This window comes from Armigeres subalbatus, chromosome 2, assembly GCF_024139115.2.
Source record: "Armigeres subalbatus isolate Guangzhou_Male chromosome 2, GZ_Asu_2, whole genome shotgun sequence".
Lineage (NCBI taxonomy): Eukaryota > Metazoa > Arthropoda > Insecta > Diptera > Culicidae > Armigeres > Armigeres subalbatus.
In genome coordinates, this window is record NC_085140.1 from 392,814,958 (window position 1) to 392,837,498 (window position 22,541).

At 36.1% G+C, this 22,541-nt stretch overlaps 1 protein-coding gene across 2 annotated transcripts in view; it reads left to right on the top strand.

The window, feature by feature from the left end:
• The window catches only part of LOC134213205 (monocarboxylate transporter 2-like), a 265,394-nt gene that overhangs the window by 235,751 nt on the left and 7,102 nt on the right, over window positions 1-22,541 (top strand). For both annotated transcript variants that reach the window (XM_062691921.1, XM_062691920.1), the window contains 3 exons: window positions 1,023-1,190; window positions 1,263-1,624; window positions 7,216-7,680. In XM_062691921.1, coding sequence (XP_062547905.1) covers window positions 1,023-1,190; window positions 1,263-1,624; window positions 7,216-7,680 — 995 coding nt within the window. The remainder of the gene's footprint in view (window positions 1-1,022; window positions 1,191-1,262; window positions 1,625-7,215; window positions 7,681-22,541) is intronic.

The window sequence follows — 22,541 nt, forward strand, 5'->3', positions numbered from 1 at the left end:
CGAGTTTCATCGAAAAAGCACCAGGATTAAGTATGGATTTGATGTTGAGGCCTAAACATGTTTACTATGACGCTCCGAAAGATCCGGAAAATGACAATTTTTAAATATCATTGCAAAGCACCATTTGCGATGACATTATTAGAATGGAAATTATTTCATTTCATGTATTCAAACTAAGGGCAGCGTGGTCTCTGTAGTGATCTTTTGGAATATCCGGATCATCCATTTTATCGTGAGGACAAGCACATTTTTTCTTACTATGAGTATGGAGCTGGTGTTGTGATTCATACATGGCCCACCTGTGGTGGCAATTTTTTCCATATAAATATTCCGGAAGAGCATTTGGTGGCATGAGTCCCAATACCAACGCCGTACTCAGAATGAACTAACAAATGTTTCTTAAAAAACGGTGCTTTGAAATGAAGTTCATGAATTTGCCATTTTTATGAATGTTTGATTTTGGATCCCTTAGAAAAGCAAGTAAGGCACTATCACATAAGTCTGGCACATATTGTTATCTTTGTATAATGGGTAAATATATGACTCCGGATAATCGAGATATTAATAGAAAGGCAAATAATTATCAATTTCCATCGTAAGCATGATTAGAGCTCATCATGGTATCAATAAAAAGTTGTTTTTAACTTCAAGAAAAATAATTAAAACAAGTACAACTATGTAATAAGTAAAAAGTAAAACATATCCATAGGCTATTATCAATATTTTTACTGTTTCTCCCATGAAACGTTTTCGACGCATATAATTTTCATTGTAGTCAAAATCGTTTTACGAAGTCACATAGAATGTCATTAAGTTGTAGAATCTAGATAAACATGCAATAACATAGCATTCTAGGATTATTCACGCCAGATGACAATGTTGGTACTGGGTTCTACCTACGCCAATGTCAAGTGGTGCTACTTGAGGGTGGCACATTAGATCCAACTGCGAACTAATAACAAATTCCATTTTGCTTCCTACGAAGTCATTTGCATTTCTCCATTTATGTTCTCTGCTTTCAGTCGCTGCACGGATTCACCGAAGGATACGACATGCAGGACTTGGTTCTGCTGCAAACCTTCCTGGGGCTTTCGATAGCGCTCGGCGTCGTGTTTAGTGGTTCATCCATCAACAAAACACTGGAGATCTCCTTCAAGAAGATTCGAATATCTCGTCAATATGTCTGTCAGGTATGCACTGATTCGGAATCAGGGGGGAAAGATGCACTGATTTGAAATGCTAAATTTTCCATCCACCCACAGGGCTGTGTTACGCTTATTTCTCTATCCTTACTAGTGCTCTCGGCTGTTGCCGACTACCGGGGCTTATGCTTTTCGGCATGGGCCTACGGTCTAGGGCTTGGTGGCTACCGATACACCCTCAAAATGCTGGCCATCGAGCGGATACGGGGAAAGTATTTCTCCAAGGCATGGGGATTTATCAAAAGTGCTGAATCACTGCCGGTGCTGTTCGGAGTTCCGTTGTGTGCTTTCCTGAACGATTCATCGCACCGGTACGGCCGAGCCGGGTACTACGTCTGTGCAGCTAGTGCGGCCATTTCGGCTATCATCTTGTTTTTCGTCGGCCATCCGGACGGAAAGAATATGAAGTACTCGACCAATGGGTAAGTGTGATTCGAGGGAGGGAGTGTGACTTGATTTATGTGATGGGACATGCCTTTAGTGTGGAGCATGCATAAAGACTTCGCAATAACAAACTCAGGGCATCAGGCGGAAATATGTTTTCAATCAAAACCATATCTTTGTATTTCTGAAGCGTGTGGGAAATAAACAATAGGGGGATGCAGGCACACATTATTTTCTATTTTAAAGAATTGTTAGGGTAAAAGACCCAATAGTGGAGGAACTAAGCACGTTCCACCACTGTTTCTTCGCTTACACCACATCTATATTTCATGTCGCTTACCTTAAGTACTTATTCAACAGCTCATCAATTATATTTTCTACGAAAAGTACTCCAAACGCTTCAGAAACCATTATTGTTACCTAAAATGATACCTCCAATTAGTGGTGCAGTGTTCCATTAGTTGCGGTATTTTTTAGTTTGTGTTCCTATAGTTACGAATCCCATTGTTTTCTTATGGGACTCGCAACTATTGGAACACTACCGCAACTATTGGCGCAAAGCCGAGAAAAAGATATGGTAATTTAGTGATACTTTACCGATTTCGAGGGATTTTCTTATCTGTTTTCTTTTATTTCGAGTAATGACAGGTCAACAAATTGATAGACAATATGGGTTGCTGCGTTAAATACGTAGATTTAGTTAAAATAACACTACCGCAACTATAGGAACACCCACGACTTCGGTTCTTTTGCCCTATATTATGTTAAAATAAAACATTATTTAGAACCTTTACAGAGTACATGTTTGTTCGTGTTTTGTATTGGACGCAGAACGATCGCGCGAGAGTTCGTGATTGTTCATGTTTCGTATTGGACGTAGAATTTAAGTCCGGGATATTTTGTTCGGTACTAATCAATCTGGGGTATTCAAATTTATAAGGAAAGCGATCGACCATGATTTGGATGTACAGAACGGTGTCGAGACTCGCGTTATTTTGTTCTGCTGTGTGAGGTCGAGAATCTAATCAATTGGAGCGTGATCGAACATGATTTGAATGAGCAGAACGGTCTTGAGACCCGCGTTATTTTGTTCTGCTTTGTGCGGTAATACTAACTACACATTGCACCCAGCATTCCATTTATCAAAACGAACCTTGTTACCGCGCTACCTCAAGTGGAAGTTGTAACGGTTTATTCCGGTGGAGTCATCATAAAATTATGAAAATAGTGACGACGAACAAATTCCGCTTAAAAAACTTGGCTTTTGCGCCAATTCCTCGAAAGGAATTGCCAAGTTTCATTTTAATTTGCCCAGCTTGCTAGTCGGCCACGTCGTGGTCCGAAAACCGTTTTGCTTTTCGCACGCGATTGTGTCGTACACATTTTCTCAAGACAAATTGATAAATAAAACAACAAAAATGTCAGCATATATGTGCTCTGCTGCTGTTTTCGTTTGGCTAGGTCGTATCATTCGACCTCCATTTCGCATCATATTATGAGTGTGTGTGTATGTGTTGCATAATGATTTTTTTTGCGTATGATGTTTTTACGGTAGAGATAGTTTTGTTATTTTTTTTGCTTTCGTTCGTAGCTGGTATTCCTAATTTTACATAACCTGCGCAACTGCTTCCCTTTCTTTTCCTGTTCTTAACCGATTGACGACGACCACCTTTTTTATTTATTAAACTTTTTTGCTTACTTTCTTCTTTTCTTGTTGCAGTTTATTTGTGTTTGCATTCCACGAAAGAAAGAAAAAAATATGTTGCCATTTGCTCTTTTAGAGCAAAACACATTTACTCTTCTTCTTCTTTTTGACCTGTAACGCGGCCCTGGTGGCGGTTTCGAACACTTCACGTACGCCCTCTTTCGACTTGGCCGAACATTCCAAATAAGCGAAAGCGTTTATTTTCTCAGCCATTGCACGTCCGGTCATGTTCACTCGTTGAACGCTCCACACGGCACCAGCGATGGGCAGACTTCTACCTATGGCCCGCGTCGACTGCTTGCCGCACCAGCAATTTAACGATGCTGGCTGCTCTCCCGGCGACGGCTTCCGCCAAAGCCAAGGCTGGCTGTTTGTCCCGGGATGCTTATTTAGAGTCGACTTTCGCCCATCGACTGTAGTGAACTGAGCCCCGATTCGATGCATGGAGGCTTCTTTTATACCCGCGCTAGGTACCGATCGTTCGCTTTGCTTTGTGTGAGAAGGCTTGATGCAGCGTATTGTAGCGAACATTGAGATGCGCAATTCACAGTGTGTCGTGATGAACAAATCTTGACACATAATTAAAGATGCGCAAATTTAATATTTTGTTGACAAAATCGTTACAAAGTGCAGACGACTCGTCGGTTTCTATTGAAGCGAGTATATCTTCAACACACTTCTACCTATTCCTTAATTGACTTGCATTCAGACACGGCCAGCGCCGGTATTGCCCTATTTTGGATCACCAGTTTTTACACAATGAAGGTGATATCAGACCCAAATATCATCTGTAGGTTCTCTGTGTAATTACAGCTGGCCTGGCAATAACGGAGTAGCAACCGTGGGCGGTCAATCATGCTCATACTCAATAGGATATTATTCAGAACATTTACATGAAAGGCTTTAATTTATCATCAAGGATGGTTCATTTGGTCGTAGTTTGAAAATTTAGTAGTAGTAGAATATTTTCAAAATGCTTTATAGGGAAATATTAATTTAAAAAATCAGTACCTCTAAAACACCTATCACGTATAACTGTATAGTCTCCTCTTTCATGTCGTTGGTGAACTGAAATGTTCTGTCGAGGGATCCAAATCAATTTTTTTTCCGGTATTTTTAGTGCTCCTCCATATATATCTTCTTTCACCACCAAAATGTATGGATAAATGACCCATGATAGAACATTTCGACACTGTTGTTTCATAAGGGCCAATGTCGCAAACGTAAACAATGCCTTTTCCTGCAAATTCCTCATCAACTAAGACCGCTCCCAGCTAACAACCACATGGAACTGGTGGCGCTCCGCGCCTTCTATCGAACGGAAGTGGAAAATACCGCCAGTAGTCTCTAATCTTCCTGAAATCAGCAGAAGAACTCAATGTTTACGTTTGCAACTTTCGCCCTTTTGAAACAACAATGTCGATTTTATAATTTCACTTACTTGATAGCATAGGCTCTATCGTGTAGTGAGTGTTTAAAAAATACTGATTTTTTGATAATAAGCCTCGCTTTAACGAACTCTTAGGACTTCGTATAATACTTCAAGGCTTGAAAGCTAATGGGACATGTACATAAGACTGCAAATTCGTAAGACTGAAAAAGTAAAAATCTAGCAAAAAGCTGAAAACCTAAAAATAAAGGCTTAAAAATCAGCCTCATGCGTCTCCTTGCTGTCTTTCATTTTCATATGGATTTTTTATTTTTTGTCTGTAGCTACATACAGCTCCCTTCCTCCTTCTCCCTTCTGCATTCTTTCTTCTCCTTTCTTTTAGTGTTTAACTTAATCTAGAATTACAAAAACACTAACATAGCTTAAAAAAAATCTTCTTCCTTCTTCTTTCTTCTTTCTTCTTTCATCTTTATACTTTCTTCTTTCCTCTTCCTTCTTTCTTCTTTCCTCTATCTTCTTTCTTCTTCCTTTTTTCTTCTTTTTTCTTTCTTCTTTCTTCTTTTTTCTTTCTTCTTTCTTCTTTCTTATTTCTTCTTTTTTCTTTCTTCTTTCTTCTTTCTTCTTACTTCTTTCTTCTTTCTTCTTTCTACTTTCTTCTTACTTCTTTCTTCTTTCTTCTTTCTTCTTTCTTCTTTCTTCTTTCTTCTTTCTTCTTTCTTCTTTCATATTTCTTATTTCTTCTTTCTACTTTCTTCTTTCTTCTTACTTCATTCTTCTTTACTTTTTCTTCTATCATCTTTCTTCGTCTTTATTCTTTCTTTTTTCTCCTTTCTTAAATCCTCTTTTTATCTTTTTTTTCTTTCTTATTTTTTCCTTCTTTATTATTTCTTCTTTCTTCTCGTTTCTTCTTATTTTTTTCTTCTTCTAATTTTTTCATCTTTATTGTTCTGTGTTCTTCTTCTATCTTCTTCGTACTTCTTTCTTCTATCTTTCCTCTTTCATCTTTTTTTCTTTCTTCTTCTTTTTTCTTTCTTATACTTTCTTTTCCTCTTCTTCTTCTTTCTTCTTTCATCTTCCTTTCCCTTCTTTCTTCTTTCTTCTTCCAACTTCTTTTTTCTTCTTCCTTCTTTTCTCATCCGTATTCTTTTTTTCTTTCTTTTCTTTCTTTTTTTCTTTCTTTTTCATCTTTCTTTTTCATCTTTCTTTTTCTTTATTTTCTTCTTCTTACTTTTCCTGCTTTCTTCCTTCTTTCATCTTTATAATTTATCCTTTATTCCCCTCAACTTGTAGGTACTGTAACATACCCTAGTAGCACAGTTCAGTTCGATTTGGTTGCAGGAACTCCAATGTGACTTGATTTGGTCGCATATGAGTCACAGTGACTGATATGTGACAAGTGTGCTACTCGGGTACGTACATTTTACTCTTTCCTTCCCAAGACTTTTTTCAAAGATTTCAATAGGAAGGAATCACCTTTGAAAAAATTTGTTCTAGCAAACAATTTTTTTTTCAGTTTTTGATAATCAATAATTACTTGATTGTTTTTAATAGTTTCACTATTTTTACACCAAATTGATTATATACGCAGGCTAATGAAACCATAACGCTTTGCTATATATTGCGTTTAGTTGTTGAAACAATTCGGTGAAAGTTGGAAGATGCAATATTTAATGAAGCTCTACAGCTACCATGGGACGGAAAGGGTTGAGCTTTCTAGATCGTTACAGCCTGCTCATAATTTCAGCCTCTTGATACTTTCAGCCTTTCGAGATTTCAGTCTGTGGAGTTCAGCCTTATCAGTATTCAGGGGTCGTACAGACTGAACACTTAACACCCAGCTTAGTCAACGAACAGAAATATTTCCCTTGAAGAAAAAAAATTCTCCTTTCCAGGGCGGGAATCGAACCCACAATCCACACCCCATGCATCTATGTAGCAGATGTTTAAATCATTCCACCATGAAATTAGCGTAACTAGCACTTTATCTCCTTATCTAGTGGATATTTAAACAACGAAACTATTCAAAAATAAACTCAATCATATAGAAATTATTTTAAAGTTAAACTTCTATAGCGAGTTGATACCTACTCTCGATCCAGTTTAGAATGTTTTCGGTTGGGTAACATTCTCGACTATATTGGTACACAAGATACATATTTATCAGTATCGTTTTATTAAAAGGAATAAATCAATCAGTAAAGTGCAATATATTTCCAAAACTTTCACATAGACCATCAATTCACGTGGGCATGACCAATTATAACGTGATCGGCTTGCCTACATGCTTGTAAACCATTTGTGCAAGAATACAGTAAAATGCCAGGGTACTGAATATTATCGCAAATATAATTACCGCAATTTCCAATCCGAGGTAGATTCATCTCGGCTTTGAGTATTAAACTATCCTCGATAAATTTACCGAAGTACAATTGCATATTCTAGGAACTAATTATTCAAACTCGCTACTAATCAACAATCGATAAATTGCATAAACGATAACAAGCGCAACTAAACTTTATCATATTTCCTCCCAGCTCAATCACGTCCCGTTGCACTGTTCCCACTTCATCGAGTGACTGTCAGCATATGCTGAATCGAAGCTTTTCATCGCAGCGTTTCAACAATCAATGGTATCCGAACACCCACAGTACGAATCTGTCCAGCGGTTTCCAGCAAGCGTCGACATACGGTGGCACTGGGGGCAGGCAACCGCAGCAACGTTGTCTCTCCAGCCAATTCATGAACGGTGGCCCAGGCATGTCCCTCGGAAATGGTACCAGTGCGCCGACAAATGCGGCCAATTACAACTATCACAGCCCATACTGCCAAAGTGCCGGCCAGTCACATCACCACCACGGCCGCCTGCACAAGAGTCTTTCATTTGCCTTCCAAACACCAATCGTAGCCAATGAGGACCGAGCTCAGCAGCACACGTTCCCGCAGCAGCCTTGCAGTCGGTATGCTTCCGATTACCCACCGCCGAGCCGATGCTACTCCAGGTGAGTTCTCCTCTCTATGGATTAGACGTACAAACTATGGACATTTAGCAAACGATACTCCCGACATTTAGATAAAAACCCAATTTAAACGATGGTCATGCCAATCGTAGGTTAACTGCAACTGTTGATTTTGAATTTTCAATCTCCAATGTCAATTAAATGGACTTTGATTGGCCCAGCGGCTTCTGGTTGGCTCCGGAGCCTGGACATATGCACGTTGTAAATAAATACAGTTACAGTAGTATAAAGGTATTCTAAATGCTTTAAAATCTAGACATCATGGTCCTGCTTCAATACTCTGATGGGTATCAATTATAGGACTTCCAATCTACAATTTTAAATAAATATCATTTTTAGAATATGGTACATCTTTTTTGGGGTAATAAAAGATCAACCTAACTTATCAATTTTCATGAACACAAATCAGTTATAGCTTCACAATTATTATGTTATAATGTGCTTATTCTTTGGCCAGTATGCGTTTCAAACACAACAAACTTGACTACAGCTTTAAAACATCATCCCATTTTCAACGTTTACTTTCAAAAGTCCGGATTTTTACAAGGTCAATAGCAATATGGCTTTGTTGTTTCCAAAGTACGAGACCATCGTAGGCTTATCGTAGGCAGCAGACACTCTTTTATCTGTTCCGAGAATCAGCAATGGTTATTATTTTGTTTTAGGGGGGGTACAAAAATTGCCAATTTTAGCGTTATGCATAAATCCCGACGGTCAAAATAAAGTAAAGTATAGATACTGCAAAGCAATTATTGAGAATCAACTGATTTGTAAATTGTTCACAAACAAGTTTAAAACGATAGAATGTGGGAAGTACAGCGATTCAATCATATTCTGAGAATGAAATAGCCGATGGACTGCAAAGCATGAACTAGTGTTATAAAAACCCTGAGCGGTGATTATGCCTTTCTCGCGCATTGTAAATGGTTGAATTGCAGATCAGAAAAGTTAAAAATATACCTGATAGGAGGATAGGTCCTAGTTTTTGCACTCGTTTATACCCATTGTAGGATTTTCCGTTGAAATTAGAATTTGTGCTATAACTTTTGAGCTTATAGTCTTATCTGTCCAATTTTCAAAAGGAAACGTTGGGACAAGATTTCGCGCCGAATGCGACCATATCGGTTGAGGATAAGTATTTTAAAAATTATTTATATTTGTTTGCGCACACACTCGTATACACAGACATCACCTCAATTCGTCATACTGAGTCGATCGGTATATAACACTATGGGTCTCCGGGCCTTCGCTAAAAGTTTGTTTTTGGAGCAAACATATAACATTTACATTCTCAGTATACGAGAAAGGCTTGCTTATTGTTATTGATTTCTATACTTTTCTGGCTCATCACTAGTTACCAAATTAAGCTTTACGAAATTATTTTGCAATTAATGAGATGAGAATTTTGAATGGTAATATGCAGTATATTGCTAAAACATGTGCATTTATGCGTTGATGTAAACATGAACGAATTATAAAGCTCTCAGTCCCTTTGTTTGGCACAAAAACAACCCAACCAGGAAATAGGAAGTAAATGGAAGTGGGGCGTGGAAAATCTATACTTGCACAACCAGATAAAAAACGTCCAGCCATACCGCACGGTTTTTCACCGAAGGACAAACAAAGCACCAAGCCTGCTAATGATGGCCAAATTATGCAAAAACGCTTCCCATTCAGTTACCCGAAGTTTTTGAAACGCAGCGCCAGTGATCTACCCTATAAGCCTGCGAAAAACGTGTTGAGCTTTTGAAAGCAACTAGGACACGGCCGTTCCACTGGCAGTTGATTAGCTAAAACTATTATTACGCTGAACATTATTATGATAACCGAAAAGTTGTTGATGGTGGAAATATGGAAGAAAACGGAAGTTTTATAAAAAACCCAGATTTATCCACCTAGCGGTGATGATGCCTTTCTCGTGCGGTAAAAAAATAGTATTTGTGGCGAGATTTTGGGCATTACTTCTGAGCCCATTGTCCGATCCGGCCAATTTTAAATGGCGCTTTTTTATGAGAAAAAGTATTTTGGCCATAACCACCAAGCCCATTGTCCGATCCGTTCAATCTTTAATAGGAAACAATAGTATACTGCGTCGAATGCAGCCTGTTGCGAGTAAATCGGTTGAGTGCAAAAAAAGTGAGCTGAACTTTTTGCTCTTTTGGTGCGCACACACATACACACACACGCACACACACAGACATCACCTCAATTCGTCGAGCTGAGTTGATTGGTATATAACACTATGGGTCTCCGAGCCTTCTATAAAAAGTTTGTTTTTGAAGCGAACATATAGCCTTTACGTATACTTTGTATACGAGGAAGGCAAAAATGAAAGCAATTGAAATGTTTAAATATGAAAGACTTCGACAATGGCATCACATTTATTTATTTATTTTCTGCAACACTTCCATTTTATTTTAAAATCCTATTTTCAACATCTTGTCTTGTCCTATTTTAGCTATTTTTTATTTTTGACTAAATGATAACAAAATATCAATCATTCAATTCAAGTTACTGAACTATTAAGCAGAGATATAGAACAACTTTCGCACTAAAAGTCCACCATACTAAACATTTTTGAATTCAATCTCTTGAATGAGTGATTGACTAAAACGATCGAACCCAGATTAATAAAATCATGTAGCCTTTACGTATACTTTGCATACGAGAAGGGCAAAAATGATCAAAATTATTCTTGGTGTAAAAGTTTTTCAGAGGTAAAAAAATGGATGTTGAAATCAGCAAATGCCATTAATTTAAAATTTTGAATGTTTTGATAAATAAAGTACGTTTAAATGGATTATTAGATGCCCACGGAAAAAGGTTTTCTACAAACCTCAAAATAATAATTAAAATCTGAGGTAGGGGAAGAGGCCCCAAAACGCCCCCCCGATGCAAAACGCCTTTTGTGGTTTCCCTCATATTTACCGTCATTAAGATGTCCGTAACAGAACTAGATCTAAAATGATGTAGGATAGGCGAAAAAAGTTTCAAAATAGTGTTTGGGAAGGTCGGAAAAACCGAAAATTTCCACATTTTGAAGAAACATCTAACATTTTGGCGAGGCAAAACGCCCTAGTGGCAATAACCTACAAAGTACTTGCGTCTCCACGGACTAACCATACTAGAATGCTGATTCGCCGACGCGTGGTACTTTGTTCCCTAGGAGCTGCCAGCTAAAAGGCGTTTTGCCTCATGAGTTTTCCGGCAACAGAATATCACCACTTTTTTGAAATGTGAATATTAGAGTGGGGCGCAGTTGTATGGAAAAACGCAAACTTCGTCCGATCAAGTGAGATCAAGGTTTTTCTGAATCGTTTTGGGACCCCAATCAACTGTGCAAAATATGAGCTCGATTGATTGCAACCTCGCATGCCGCATCGCGTTTTAAATTTACATGGAGATTAGTATGGGAAAACGTACTTTTTTACATTTTTGCTCTTAGCGGCTTCAATTTATCATCAATCACGTGAATCAATACGTTAGCATATAGTCTGGAAGATGCCGAAAGACTTTGCTGAAGAAGGTACGTAGCTGGAAGGTATACAAAAAAATTTATTACGTTTTGAAAATTAATTGTTTAAATCATATGCAAGAAATCAATGTTTCTGCCAGCACTACCGGACAACCTATGGTTATCGAAGGGCAAAACCCATGTTCCTTCTTATCAGATTTTTTTTCTTTGTGAAATAATTCCGGATAGCTCCCATTAGCTCTAAAGCCCTATAAGATCAATTATTTTGAAATAACACTCAGTTAAATTATTGGTCTACGTAGTACGGCAGTGCTGGCAGAATAAACGATTTTTTGCATATGGTTTGAACACTCAATGTTCGAGGCGTTATAACTTTTTTCGTGGATGTTCCAGCAACGTGCCTTCTTCAGCAAAGTTTTTCGGCATCCTTTGGGTTATACTTTAACGCAATGTGCCACTTGGTTTACGATGAACTGAATCCTCTAGTAGTAGAAATGCAAAAATATACGTTCTCCCATACTAATTTCCATACAAACTTCAAACGCGATGCGGAAAGCGAAGAAGCAACCAATCGGTCCCAAATTCTGCACAGTTTTTCAGGACCCAGAATGGCTTCGAAAAACCATTGATTTGAAAAAATGACCATGACGCCCCACTCTAGTGAATATTATCAATATGATTGAGATTTTTGACAATTTTGAATGGGATCAACTAGCTATCTTGTTTAACTGATGCATAATGTAAAAATACCCATGAATAGCGTTACAAATAAGACAATAGAGCAGTGTTTGCTTAGCTAGGGCATATTGCCCCCCCTTCCCCTACCACAAACATCAAAAAGTTCGCTTGAAATCTGGTCCGTAAGGTATTCTGAGCTCCCAAAAGATTTACGTGGTAAAATTATTTCGTAGACTACGCTCTGTTTTCAAAACTACTACGAATTTTCACTACGAGATTCACCACTGTTTCAGTTCATGTGACTACATTCCACAAGGGCCACAGTTGATTTTTACTGCGTGCATGGTAAAATCAAACGGTTTTGTTATCTGCTGAAAATCGTGGGTGCATATTCTTAAAATAACCCTCGGAATGGTAGTTTCGACTGCAATATTTTTTTGTGTGTACGATTACTTAGAAGTTCGCTTTAAATCGTTAGATCCACACCCATTTTTGAAAGTTAATAAAATCATTTCAGTTAGTAGTAATGGATTGAAACCATTGAAAATTTAGACAAATTTCTGTGATTCATGACTTTCGCTGGAAAATGTTCGATAATCGTAAGAATTCAAAGATGCTTCTCATCTATCCTTAAACAATTTTGTAAAACCAATATTTGTTTAAAATCGTAGAAAACTTCTCAAATTAGGGACACGGCAGGTATTTCCGTCCATCGTCGTAGGGGCAAAAACCAACGAAAGCAACGTACATTTGCTAGAACTCCACTATAGCAGAACGTTTCTCCTGAGCTTACGATTTGGTACGTATGAGTATTTTTGTAAAAAAAGCGTCTCTTTTATTGGTTTTCGAGACTATGACGAACAGACGAAAATACCTGCCGTGTCCCTATGTGAGTCCGCAATGATCAAGTCCTGATTATTTCTAGAATTGATTCTATTGCTGCCGCGAGTATAACTGTCCCATGTTGATATGGATTTGATATCAACATGAAAGAGCAACTGTTATGCTTTTAGCGGCAGTATAGGTAGAATGTGCACCGATTTCGGAGACATAGGGTAAAGTACCCAATAGAGAACCCCCAACCAATAGTAGACCCTCCAGCCATGTTTGCATTATTACAACACAATGTAAACATTTTGCTATGAAATTCCATCTCACCTTCCACCTTCCATTCCACCTTACAATCCTATGATTTGATTACATGCATTGGAAATGCTATGGAAAGTAAAATTAAATGATTTTTTTACAATTCTTTAATAAACAAACACGAGAGTATCCATTATAGGAATATTTTGGGGGGTCCATAATAGGGAAGAAGAACGCCCCGAAACGGAACATAAAAATCAAATGAAGTGCCAGGGGGTCTACTATAGGGCGAATTCAGTCAGACTTTGAAATGTAAATTTCAACGAATAACGTTGAGTATTTGAGCGTTTTATGTAGGCATCGTGAAGAGGAGATGCAGAGCTTGATATCATGAAGGAATATATCACGCTAAACTAATATTTTGAAAATTTCCACTCCTTATGCCAGGAAGAGCAGAATTTCATTACAAGGGGGTCCACTATTGGGCATTTTACCCTACTCGGTGATCTAATGGCTACCGCTTCTGCCTATGAGCATGGTCATTTGCACAGGTCGTCCACGAAAGGCTGAATCACATAAGGCTAAAAACTCATAAGGGGCTGTCCATAAACCACGTAGACTCTTGAGGGGGGAGGGGTTTTGAAAAAGTCTACGATAGTCTACCAAGGGGGACGGAAGGATATACCAAAAGGAAAATTTCCCAAAGTATTCTATAAAAACTTTCGAAAGTTTTTCAAAATCTTCACTTGGATTTTATTGCAGATTCTATTAGAATTTCTTTTGATTTTCGGCAGGAACTTTTTTGCAAACTATGGAAATTATGTCGTACTTCAACGGATTTTTTTTTTTAATTTACATAGGAAGCATTTTGGAATATCCAAGAAAAAGTTATTATTATTAAAATCTTTATTAAAGAGGTTTTTAGCCCAAGGCTAGTTCACCTCCGCAAGAAAAAGTCTTTGGAATGCCCAAAAGATATTCTTTGGAACTTGTACAGAGAATTCTCCGAAACTTCCGCGAGAAACCCTTCAGAATATTCACTGGAGATTTTCTGGGAAGTCCCCAATTTTTTTTCTTAATTTCGGAAATTCTTCGGATTTTTCGCGAGGAATTCTTTGGACATATGTTCGGGGTTCAGCCAAATCACACCAAGCGCCATCGAAAAATTACCGATTTTTCTGCTCAAACTTTCGTTTAGCAGATTTAATTGATCCAAATCGAATTGAACATCCCTCAACCCCATAACTGAGGATATCCTACTGCAAATGTATACTTAAATTGATATAAAACTATTTCCGCGGTCCTTGTACGAACAAAATATCACAAGTCAGTCGAAAAGCCGCTTGGTGCGGTTTGGCTGAACCCCGACCATATAAGCAAAATCATTCGAAATTCCCGTGGAAAATTCTTCGTAAATTTCTTCAACAGTTCTAATGCAAATTCTTTGGAATTATCGATGGAAAATTTTCCGAATTTCAAAATAAATTGTTGAAACCTACTACGAGAAATTGTTTGAATTTCCCACCAAAAACAGTTTGAGTTGCCACAAATAAAAAATGCAATTTTTGTAAAATTTCTAATTTTCATGGAAATTTTTTCGATTTTTTTACGAGAAGTTCATAAAAATTTCAACTAAGAATTCTTCATAACTTCCACCGAAAATTATTTAGAAAATTGTTTGCAATACCCATAGGATTTATTTAAATTTCCTCAAGAAATGGCTCCAAATTTGCAAGAGAAATTAAAAAAAAAACATCGTAGGAAACCATTCTAAATTTCCACGGAAAATATTTCAGAGTGTCCGTTTAAACTTAAAATTACCTCGGAAAATAATTCTAAATTTTCACAGAAAATTACTCGTGTTTTTTTAAAGGGGAAACTTTTGGAATTTAGAAGAAAAATCTTGGGATTTCAACAGATGATTATTCAGCGGGATATTGCATGGAATTTCCAAGAAAAGCAACGGAATTATCACGAAGAGTTCATTGTAGTATTACCTGGGAGCTTTCAACCCTAGTAACATTTTGATTTTATGCTGGTTTTATAATACTCTTGAAGAGTAAATCATGGTCTTCAAGAGTGTTATAAAATATAAAATATTACTTGGGAAGGTTATCAATTGGGAAATTTTACGAGTTTTTCACGCAAAACTTATTGGAATGTAGACTTGACATTCAATTTTTCGAAATTCTGAAAATTCTTCGGTTTTCACAATTTTGAACCGACGTTGAGAATTATAGGTCGGATGCGTGACAGATTTTATCAGTGGCATGCCGATGCAAAAGTGTTGGCGATGGTGGCGCACACGTCTATGAGAAATTGAATTCAACAGTAATTAAATTATTGGCTTTGAGATTTGATTTCAGGAGTTATGGAGAGAGGATCAAATATGACTTCTTTTCAATTTGATTTCTGTTTTGTTGGATTTTGTTCAGTTTGATTTTGTTATGTTTGAAATTCGAGTTTTGTTGTAATGTTTACATGGAAATGGAATTGAATAGCTGAATTTCTTAAAACGTGGTTTATTTCCATATTTTTCCAATCACATATGATGTTTTGTAAAATTTGGAAAAGTCTACGTAGACTTCATGGGGAGGGAGAGGGGTTTCGGAAAAGTATACGAAAGTCTACTAGGGGGACGGTGGGATTTGAAAAAGTGAAATTTTGGTCTACGTGGTTTGTGGACAGCCCCTAAGGCTAAACACGAATGGCTTAGAAAGTAAAAATCTCACATAAGGCTGAAATAACAAAAGGGTAATAAAGAAAGGAACAAGACTTTATTGTTATTGGTTCTTGATTCTTGCCAAAATCACTTTCTTAGTTTTTATTCTTTATTCTTCTCTCTTCTCTCTTCTTCTTTTTGCTTCTTTATTCTTCCTTCTTTCTTCCTAATTCCTTCTCCCTTTTTTCTTCTTCCTACTATCTTATTCCATTGTTTTTCATTATTTTCCTTTCTTTCTTCTTTAACTCTTCCTAATTCTTTCTTTCTGTTTCTTTCTTGCTTCTTCGTTCTACCATTTTTCTTAGTTCTTCCTCCATAGATCTTCCTTCTTAATTCCTCTCTCCTTGTTCCTATTTCCTTCTTCCTTCTTCTGCCTTCTTCGTTCCTTCTTGCTTCTTTTTTCTGGTTTCTTCTTCCTTCATTTATCTTTGTTCTTCGTCTTCCTTCATTCATTCCTTTTGCTTTCTTATTACTTCCTTCTTCCTTTTCCTTGTTTTTTTTTCTTTTTCTTCTTTTTGAAGGAATCATTCATTACCTTGTTTTTCCTCCCTTTCTGTCTTCTTTCCTGCACCTTCTTCCTCTTCCAAGTTTCTTCTTCCTTTTTCCTTATTCCTTTTCTCTATTCTTCCTTCATTCTACCTTCTTCGTTCTTCTTACTTACTGCTTTCAACCTTTTTTCCTTTTCTTTCATTTTTCCATCTTCTCTGTGCAATTTTCATTCTTTATTCTTTATTCTTTATTCTTTATTCTTTATTCTTTATTCTTTATTCTTTATTCTTTATTCTTTATTCTTTATTCTTTATTCTTTATTCTTTATTCTTTATTCTTTATTCTTTATTCTTTATTCTTTATTCTTTATTCTTTATTCTTTATTCTTTATTCTTTATTCTTTATTCTTTATTCTTTATTCTTTATTCTTTATTCTTTATTCTTTATTCTTTATTCTTTATTCTTTATTCTTTATTCTTTATTCTTTATTCTTTATTCTTTATTCTTTATTCTTTATTCTTTATTCTTTATTCTTTATTCTTTATTCTTTATTCTTTATTCTTTATTCTTTTATTCTTTATTCTTTATTCTTTATTCTTTATTCTTTATTCTTTATTCTTTATTCTTTATTCTTTATTCTTTATTCTTTATTCTTTATTCTTTATTCTTTATTCTTTATTCTTTATTCTTTATTCTTTATTCTTTATTCTTTATTCTTTATTCTTTACTAGCTGTATGTACCCGGCCTTGCTCGGAGTTGCCAGTTTAATTCGCAGTTTTTTTCACCATCGGAATTGGAATAGGTCAAAAGGATAATTGTGTTTTCTTATTGATATTTCATCATTTGATTAAAAGAAGGTAGATTACATTTGAAAACATTGACTGATTTTGAAAATGGGATCAAACCCAAAATCGCTTTATTCCGGCAAACGTCTATTTCTAAAGAAGGAAAAACATACACCGATGCCTTATTCCGGAAAAACGTCTATTTTAAAGAAATGATCACATTTACCGTCCAGAAGGAAACACTTTAATCATTGCTTTTCTCTGGGCAAACCATGATTTCGATGAAGTGTTGAGTTGATCGATCCCTGTCATCTTCGCCTTCTTAAGAAAAGAATGTTTGTTCCAAATTTGGTTGAAATCGGGCAAGGGGTACAGAAGTTATGCTGGAACATTGGATCATTGCATACCTTGCTTTTATTTATTAATCTTGAATCATTATCATATAATTATCATACCTTTTAAAATTTGGAATAAAGGTTACTCGATTATGGATCACTATGCAATTTGATCATTCATAATCATCAATCATTAATCATATCGATCGTTAATCATTAACCATACACATAGTGTGTCAACATTTAATCACGATCGGTAATCGTTAATCATAATCCAACGGTTTTTCATTATTCATAATCGTTAATTATTGTCAAAATGAATTTAATCATTAATCATTATCAGTCATCATTTTCAAAAATTATAATTCATTATTCATAACCTTTAATCATAGAGTTGAATGATTTAATCATTTAATCTGCTTAGAATTGGTCCTGGGGGTCAGGAGTTACACTGAATTGCCCGTTTTCTAAAGACAACCGCTTTCCCTTTACCCTTCCTCTTTTCTCAACGGCCATTTCACCCCTTTGTTATCTTCTCCTAGGGATAGAAAATGTGTGTACCAAATTTGGTTGAAATCGGTACAGGGGTTCAGAAGTTACACTAAATTGCCCGTTTTCTGAACAATACCCTCCCTTCAGACCCCTACCCCCTTATCCAAATTTCCTCCCGTACGATCGGCTCCTCATAGTGAATATGTGTACAAAATTTGATTGAAATCGGTCCTGGGGTTGGGAGTTACACTGAGTTGCTCGTTTTCCAAAGACAACACCTCCCCTATACCCTCCCTTTTTCCAATGACCATCCCATCCCCTTTGTTATCTTTTCCTTATGATGTAGAATGTGTGTACCAAATTTGGTTGAAATCGGTACAGGGGTTCATGATTTACTTTGAATTGCCCGTTTTCTAAACAAAACCCCTCCCTCCAGACCCTCCCCTTTCCCAAATCCCTCCCATATGATTACCTCCTCGTAGTGAATATGTGTACAAAATTTGGTTGAAATCGGTCCTGGGAGTTGAAAGTTACACAGAATTGTTCGTTTTCTGAACAAAACCCTCCCACCACCCTCCCCTTTTCTACACGACCATCCCACCCCTTTGTTAACTTCCTCTGAGGATAGAGAATGTCTGTACCAAATTTGGTTGAATTCGGCCAAGTGGTTCAGAAGTAGTTAGCGAACATACATACATAGATTGGTTTTTATATATATAGATTCTTTATTCTTTATTCTTTATTCTTTATTCTTTATTCTTTATTCTTTATTCTTTATTCTTTATTCTTTATTCTTTATTCTTTATTCTTTATTCTTTATTCTTTATTCTTTATTCTTTATTCTTTATTCTTTATTCTTTATTCTTTATTCTTTATTCTTTATTCTTTATTCTTTATGCTTTATGCTTTATGCTTTATGCTTTATGCTTTATGCTTTATGCTTTATGCTTTATGCTTTATGCTTTATGCTTTATGCTTTATGCTTTATGCTTTATGCTTTATGCTTTATGCTTTATGCTTTTATGCTTTATGCTTTATGCTTTATGCTTTATGCTTTATGCTTTATGCTTTATGCTTTATGCTTTATGCTTTATGCTTTATGCTTTATGCTTTATGCTTTATGCTTTATGCTTTATGCTTTATGCTTTATGCTTTATGCTTTATGCTTTATGCTTTATGCTTTATGCTTTATGCTTTATGCTTTATGCTTTATTCTTTATTCTTTATTCTTTATTCTTTATTCTTTATTTTTGTGTTTTCACGTTCTACCGAAACGATTCTTTTTTGATCACCGTTTAAGGTGACTCGGGGAGGCACTAAACACCGTGTTATTTTTCCTATCTTTCGTCTCTTTCTAGCATTATCACCTCGCAACTTTGGAGCGGCGTATTTCGGTTTTCAGTTGTTTGATGTAACTGTAAATGTATCAGCATGTAGATCGCGAGTAAGCACGCGCCGGTGATACTTTTTCAAAATCATATTTGTTGTAGAAAAAAAGTTAAGCATTCAATGATGAAAATGATGACGAGTTGATGATTGTTAGTGCTTCCCGTGTCACCTTAACGAAAGATTATCTTTCGTTTATAACCTCACATTTCCGGCCAATCAGTTACATCCTGGAACGTTACAACAACAAAAGCCAGTTATTCATCGATTAACCACCCAATTTAGGCGAGCTCCCGTAAGCTTTTATAAAATCCAAGTGCTTTCGCTGCACCATACATAGTAAGGGTATGCGATAACACAATTTTTCCTGACGAAACGAAACGAAACGAAATTAGAAATGCAACTGTTGGATCGGAACGAAGCGAAACGAAATTCAAATTTTCTTCCGAAACTTCGAAACGAAACGAAATCCGGGTCCATTTAATTCGAAATTTTACGAAACGAAACGAAATTTAATTTTTTTCCGCGAAATTTTTATTAAATAGTTTTTTTTAGCATTATATAAATAATGCAAAAAAAAACGAATAAAAAAAAATCCGCGGAGAAAATAATTTTGTTTAATATTTTTTGAGTCAAGGTCGTAGATTTTTTTCTCTAAAATAAAATGTTGATGCGACAACATTAAAAAATTCGGAAAATTATTTGTTTTGGTGTATGAATGCGTCATTTTATCCACGGATCAATCCACTTTGCAATTACGGCACCTTTCTTGGCAGCAACAAAATGATTTCATTAAATTGAAATTTTTTAAAACATGTGTTGGGGAAACCAGCGAGTTCGTTCTATTTTGTTCCAGATTCAAACTAGAATAATGATCGAACATTTGAAATGAAACTGAATCACTACTGATTTCATTCTACATAATTGTTACCCAAATGCCATAGGGCTGGCTTAATTTTACAAAAGGACATAGGTAAGTAACAGATCACTTTGGATCTATTCATCATTTTCAAAAGTATGACCCTCACCATAAACAACGTGAGAATATTCATCGCTTAATATCGCTCAATATTTCCAACAGATTTCATATTGATTAGATGGAACAGCAGAACCATTTTGAAAAGTATTACAGATTCAAAGTGCCACCCATCCATTTCAATTAACATTTTAAATAAAGTCTCCAGGTAAATTTTCGACCAAATTCATGAAGATTTATTGAATCCGTAAAATTTTCCAAAATGGTCTTTTCAATAGATCTAAGCAGTTGATTGCAATACAAAACTCGACTTTTTCAAGTTTTTACTATAGTCTGTTGGAAATATTAATTTTTAAATTTAAAGTAATTTTTTTTCGTTGTGAGTTTTTTATGATGAGGGGCATTTTTCATCCATCACTTTTTTATGGAGTTAGCCTTGGAAGATAAACGAAAATCGTGACTGCTGAAAACCTTTTTTTGTTCCATGACTTTTTCACAAATTCTTTGGCGCGTGGGATGCGCTGACTCTAGCAACACTTTCAAGTTATCTGCATATAGGCATTAGCGTACAGTGGCTAAAGGTCCCGGATTATGTGGAACAGTTTACTTGTCTCGCATTTCCTGGTGCTCCGGAAACGTTCCGAATTCCATGATGAATCTGTAAAGCCGTTTTTTCTGCAGCTCAGTAAAATAAAGAACAAATTTCCGAAAAAAATACGGTTATTTGCTGATTTTAGCAATAAAATGAAAGCTAGGCAGAGTCGTAGCGTGGACTTCCAGCGCCCTTGGCGAATTGTTTATTGGGCGCCCCTCTTCTACTAAGAGAAATCAAATACGTAAATTTTACATTTGTAGAACAATTTGAATATCAATACCTAAAAAATGTTTAATGGTTTAAACATACTTCAAATAGCAATCAACATTCAGAGATGTATTGGAAGCAGATACCTGAAATCCACAAAGAAGGATTGAATAAAATACCCTTAAATTATTTGAAATTGTGTTGTACTTTTTTACGCAAATAATGTAAGGAAACTTACAGAGTCGGGTTAGAATCTCATAATAAGGCTACGTTTTGTTGTAAAGCCTTCAAATCCCTGAAGAAGGTAATGAAATATACACCGACACGTCGGAAAATAGACGTAACAACGTTTCAACTGCTTTATAAGACTGAAAGAGACGATAATAGTCATACAAAATAGAGCATAACAGTCGGAAGCATCCCATTAAAAAGATAAACATTTAGATATTTAGACAGATATCGCGACGAAGGGGTCGAGGGGAGGAAGTTTAAAATCAATCATTTTTGCGTGATGCACTAAATGAATACTTCCTTTATGGTTTTTGCAAGCATCTGTAATCTGTGTTCGGAAATGAGATTACCAGAATCGCTATCGGAACTAGTCGAATCATGAAGAAAAGTTACACTACCCAACTAACAATTTTGGTGCTAAAAGCTTCAACTTCTAGCCTTTGGCTGTATAATATTTGAATAAAAGCAGCCAATGCTGAATAAAAGAAAAGCATCCGCAAATAATTTCTTAAACTTCAACTCGACTATTACCCAAATATATATCAGCTAGTCAGTGTGCCGAATATATTTAATCTTTTATCGTTTATGCAGCTTTTATATAGTCATAAAACACCTCTGTCTGAATTAGCAACAAAGCTTATCGGTTAAGAGCTCATGTATGTAACTGAGTTGCTTGTTAGCAACTTCCCATATTACGGTGAGTAGCATTCACAATGAAAACGCTGTTATAGCACTAACAATATAGCGTAATGGCGCTATAAATGAACTAACGAAGCTTTTAGAGAACTTCTGTATCTTTGAAGATTACACAACGTTTAAGTAAACTTAATACTGCTTCTTTTAATAGCTTATCAGTATGGAACGTCAAAACCGCAATGTTTACATTTGATTTTTGTGGCCGGAGCTGTGTATGAGCTATTGATTTCTGTAATGCAGCTACAAAGGTATTCACCTGCTCTTATAGCAACTGACAAAGCGCTGTCATTAATGCTAGCAGTAGCGTAAGAAAACAAGCCATTTAGAAGCGATATTTCTGTTGACGGCTACTGTTAAACGATTAGCAGCAGAGTAGCATCTATACAGATCGAGAAAATGTTGCCTAAAAACAATTTCAGCGATTGATGATGCATAAAAGTTAGCCAACAGAACATGCTGATAGATGTTTGAATAATGGTTGAAATAATGCTGAAAGCAGCATGTAGGCTTCTTTCTAACGTTTATACAGCATGAATCTGAAAATAGCGTTAGTAAAACAACCTATAGTGTATGCGAAGAAGCACATCGATAATTTTCTTTGTTATTTATATATGTCAAAGTGACGGTGATGACAGAGCAGCGGCCATTGAATCAGGAGATCAGGAGTTCGAATCTAGGTAGCAACAAAA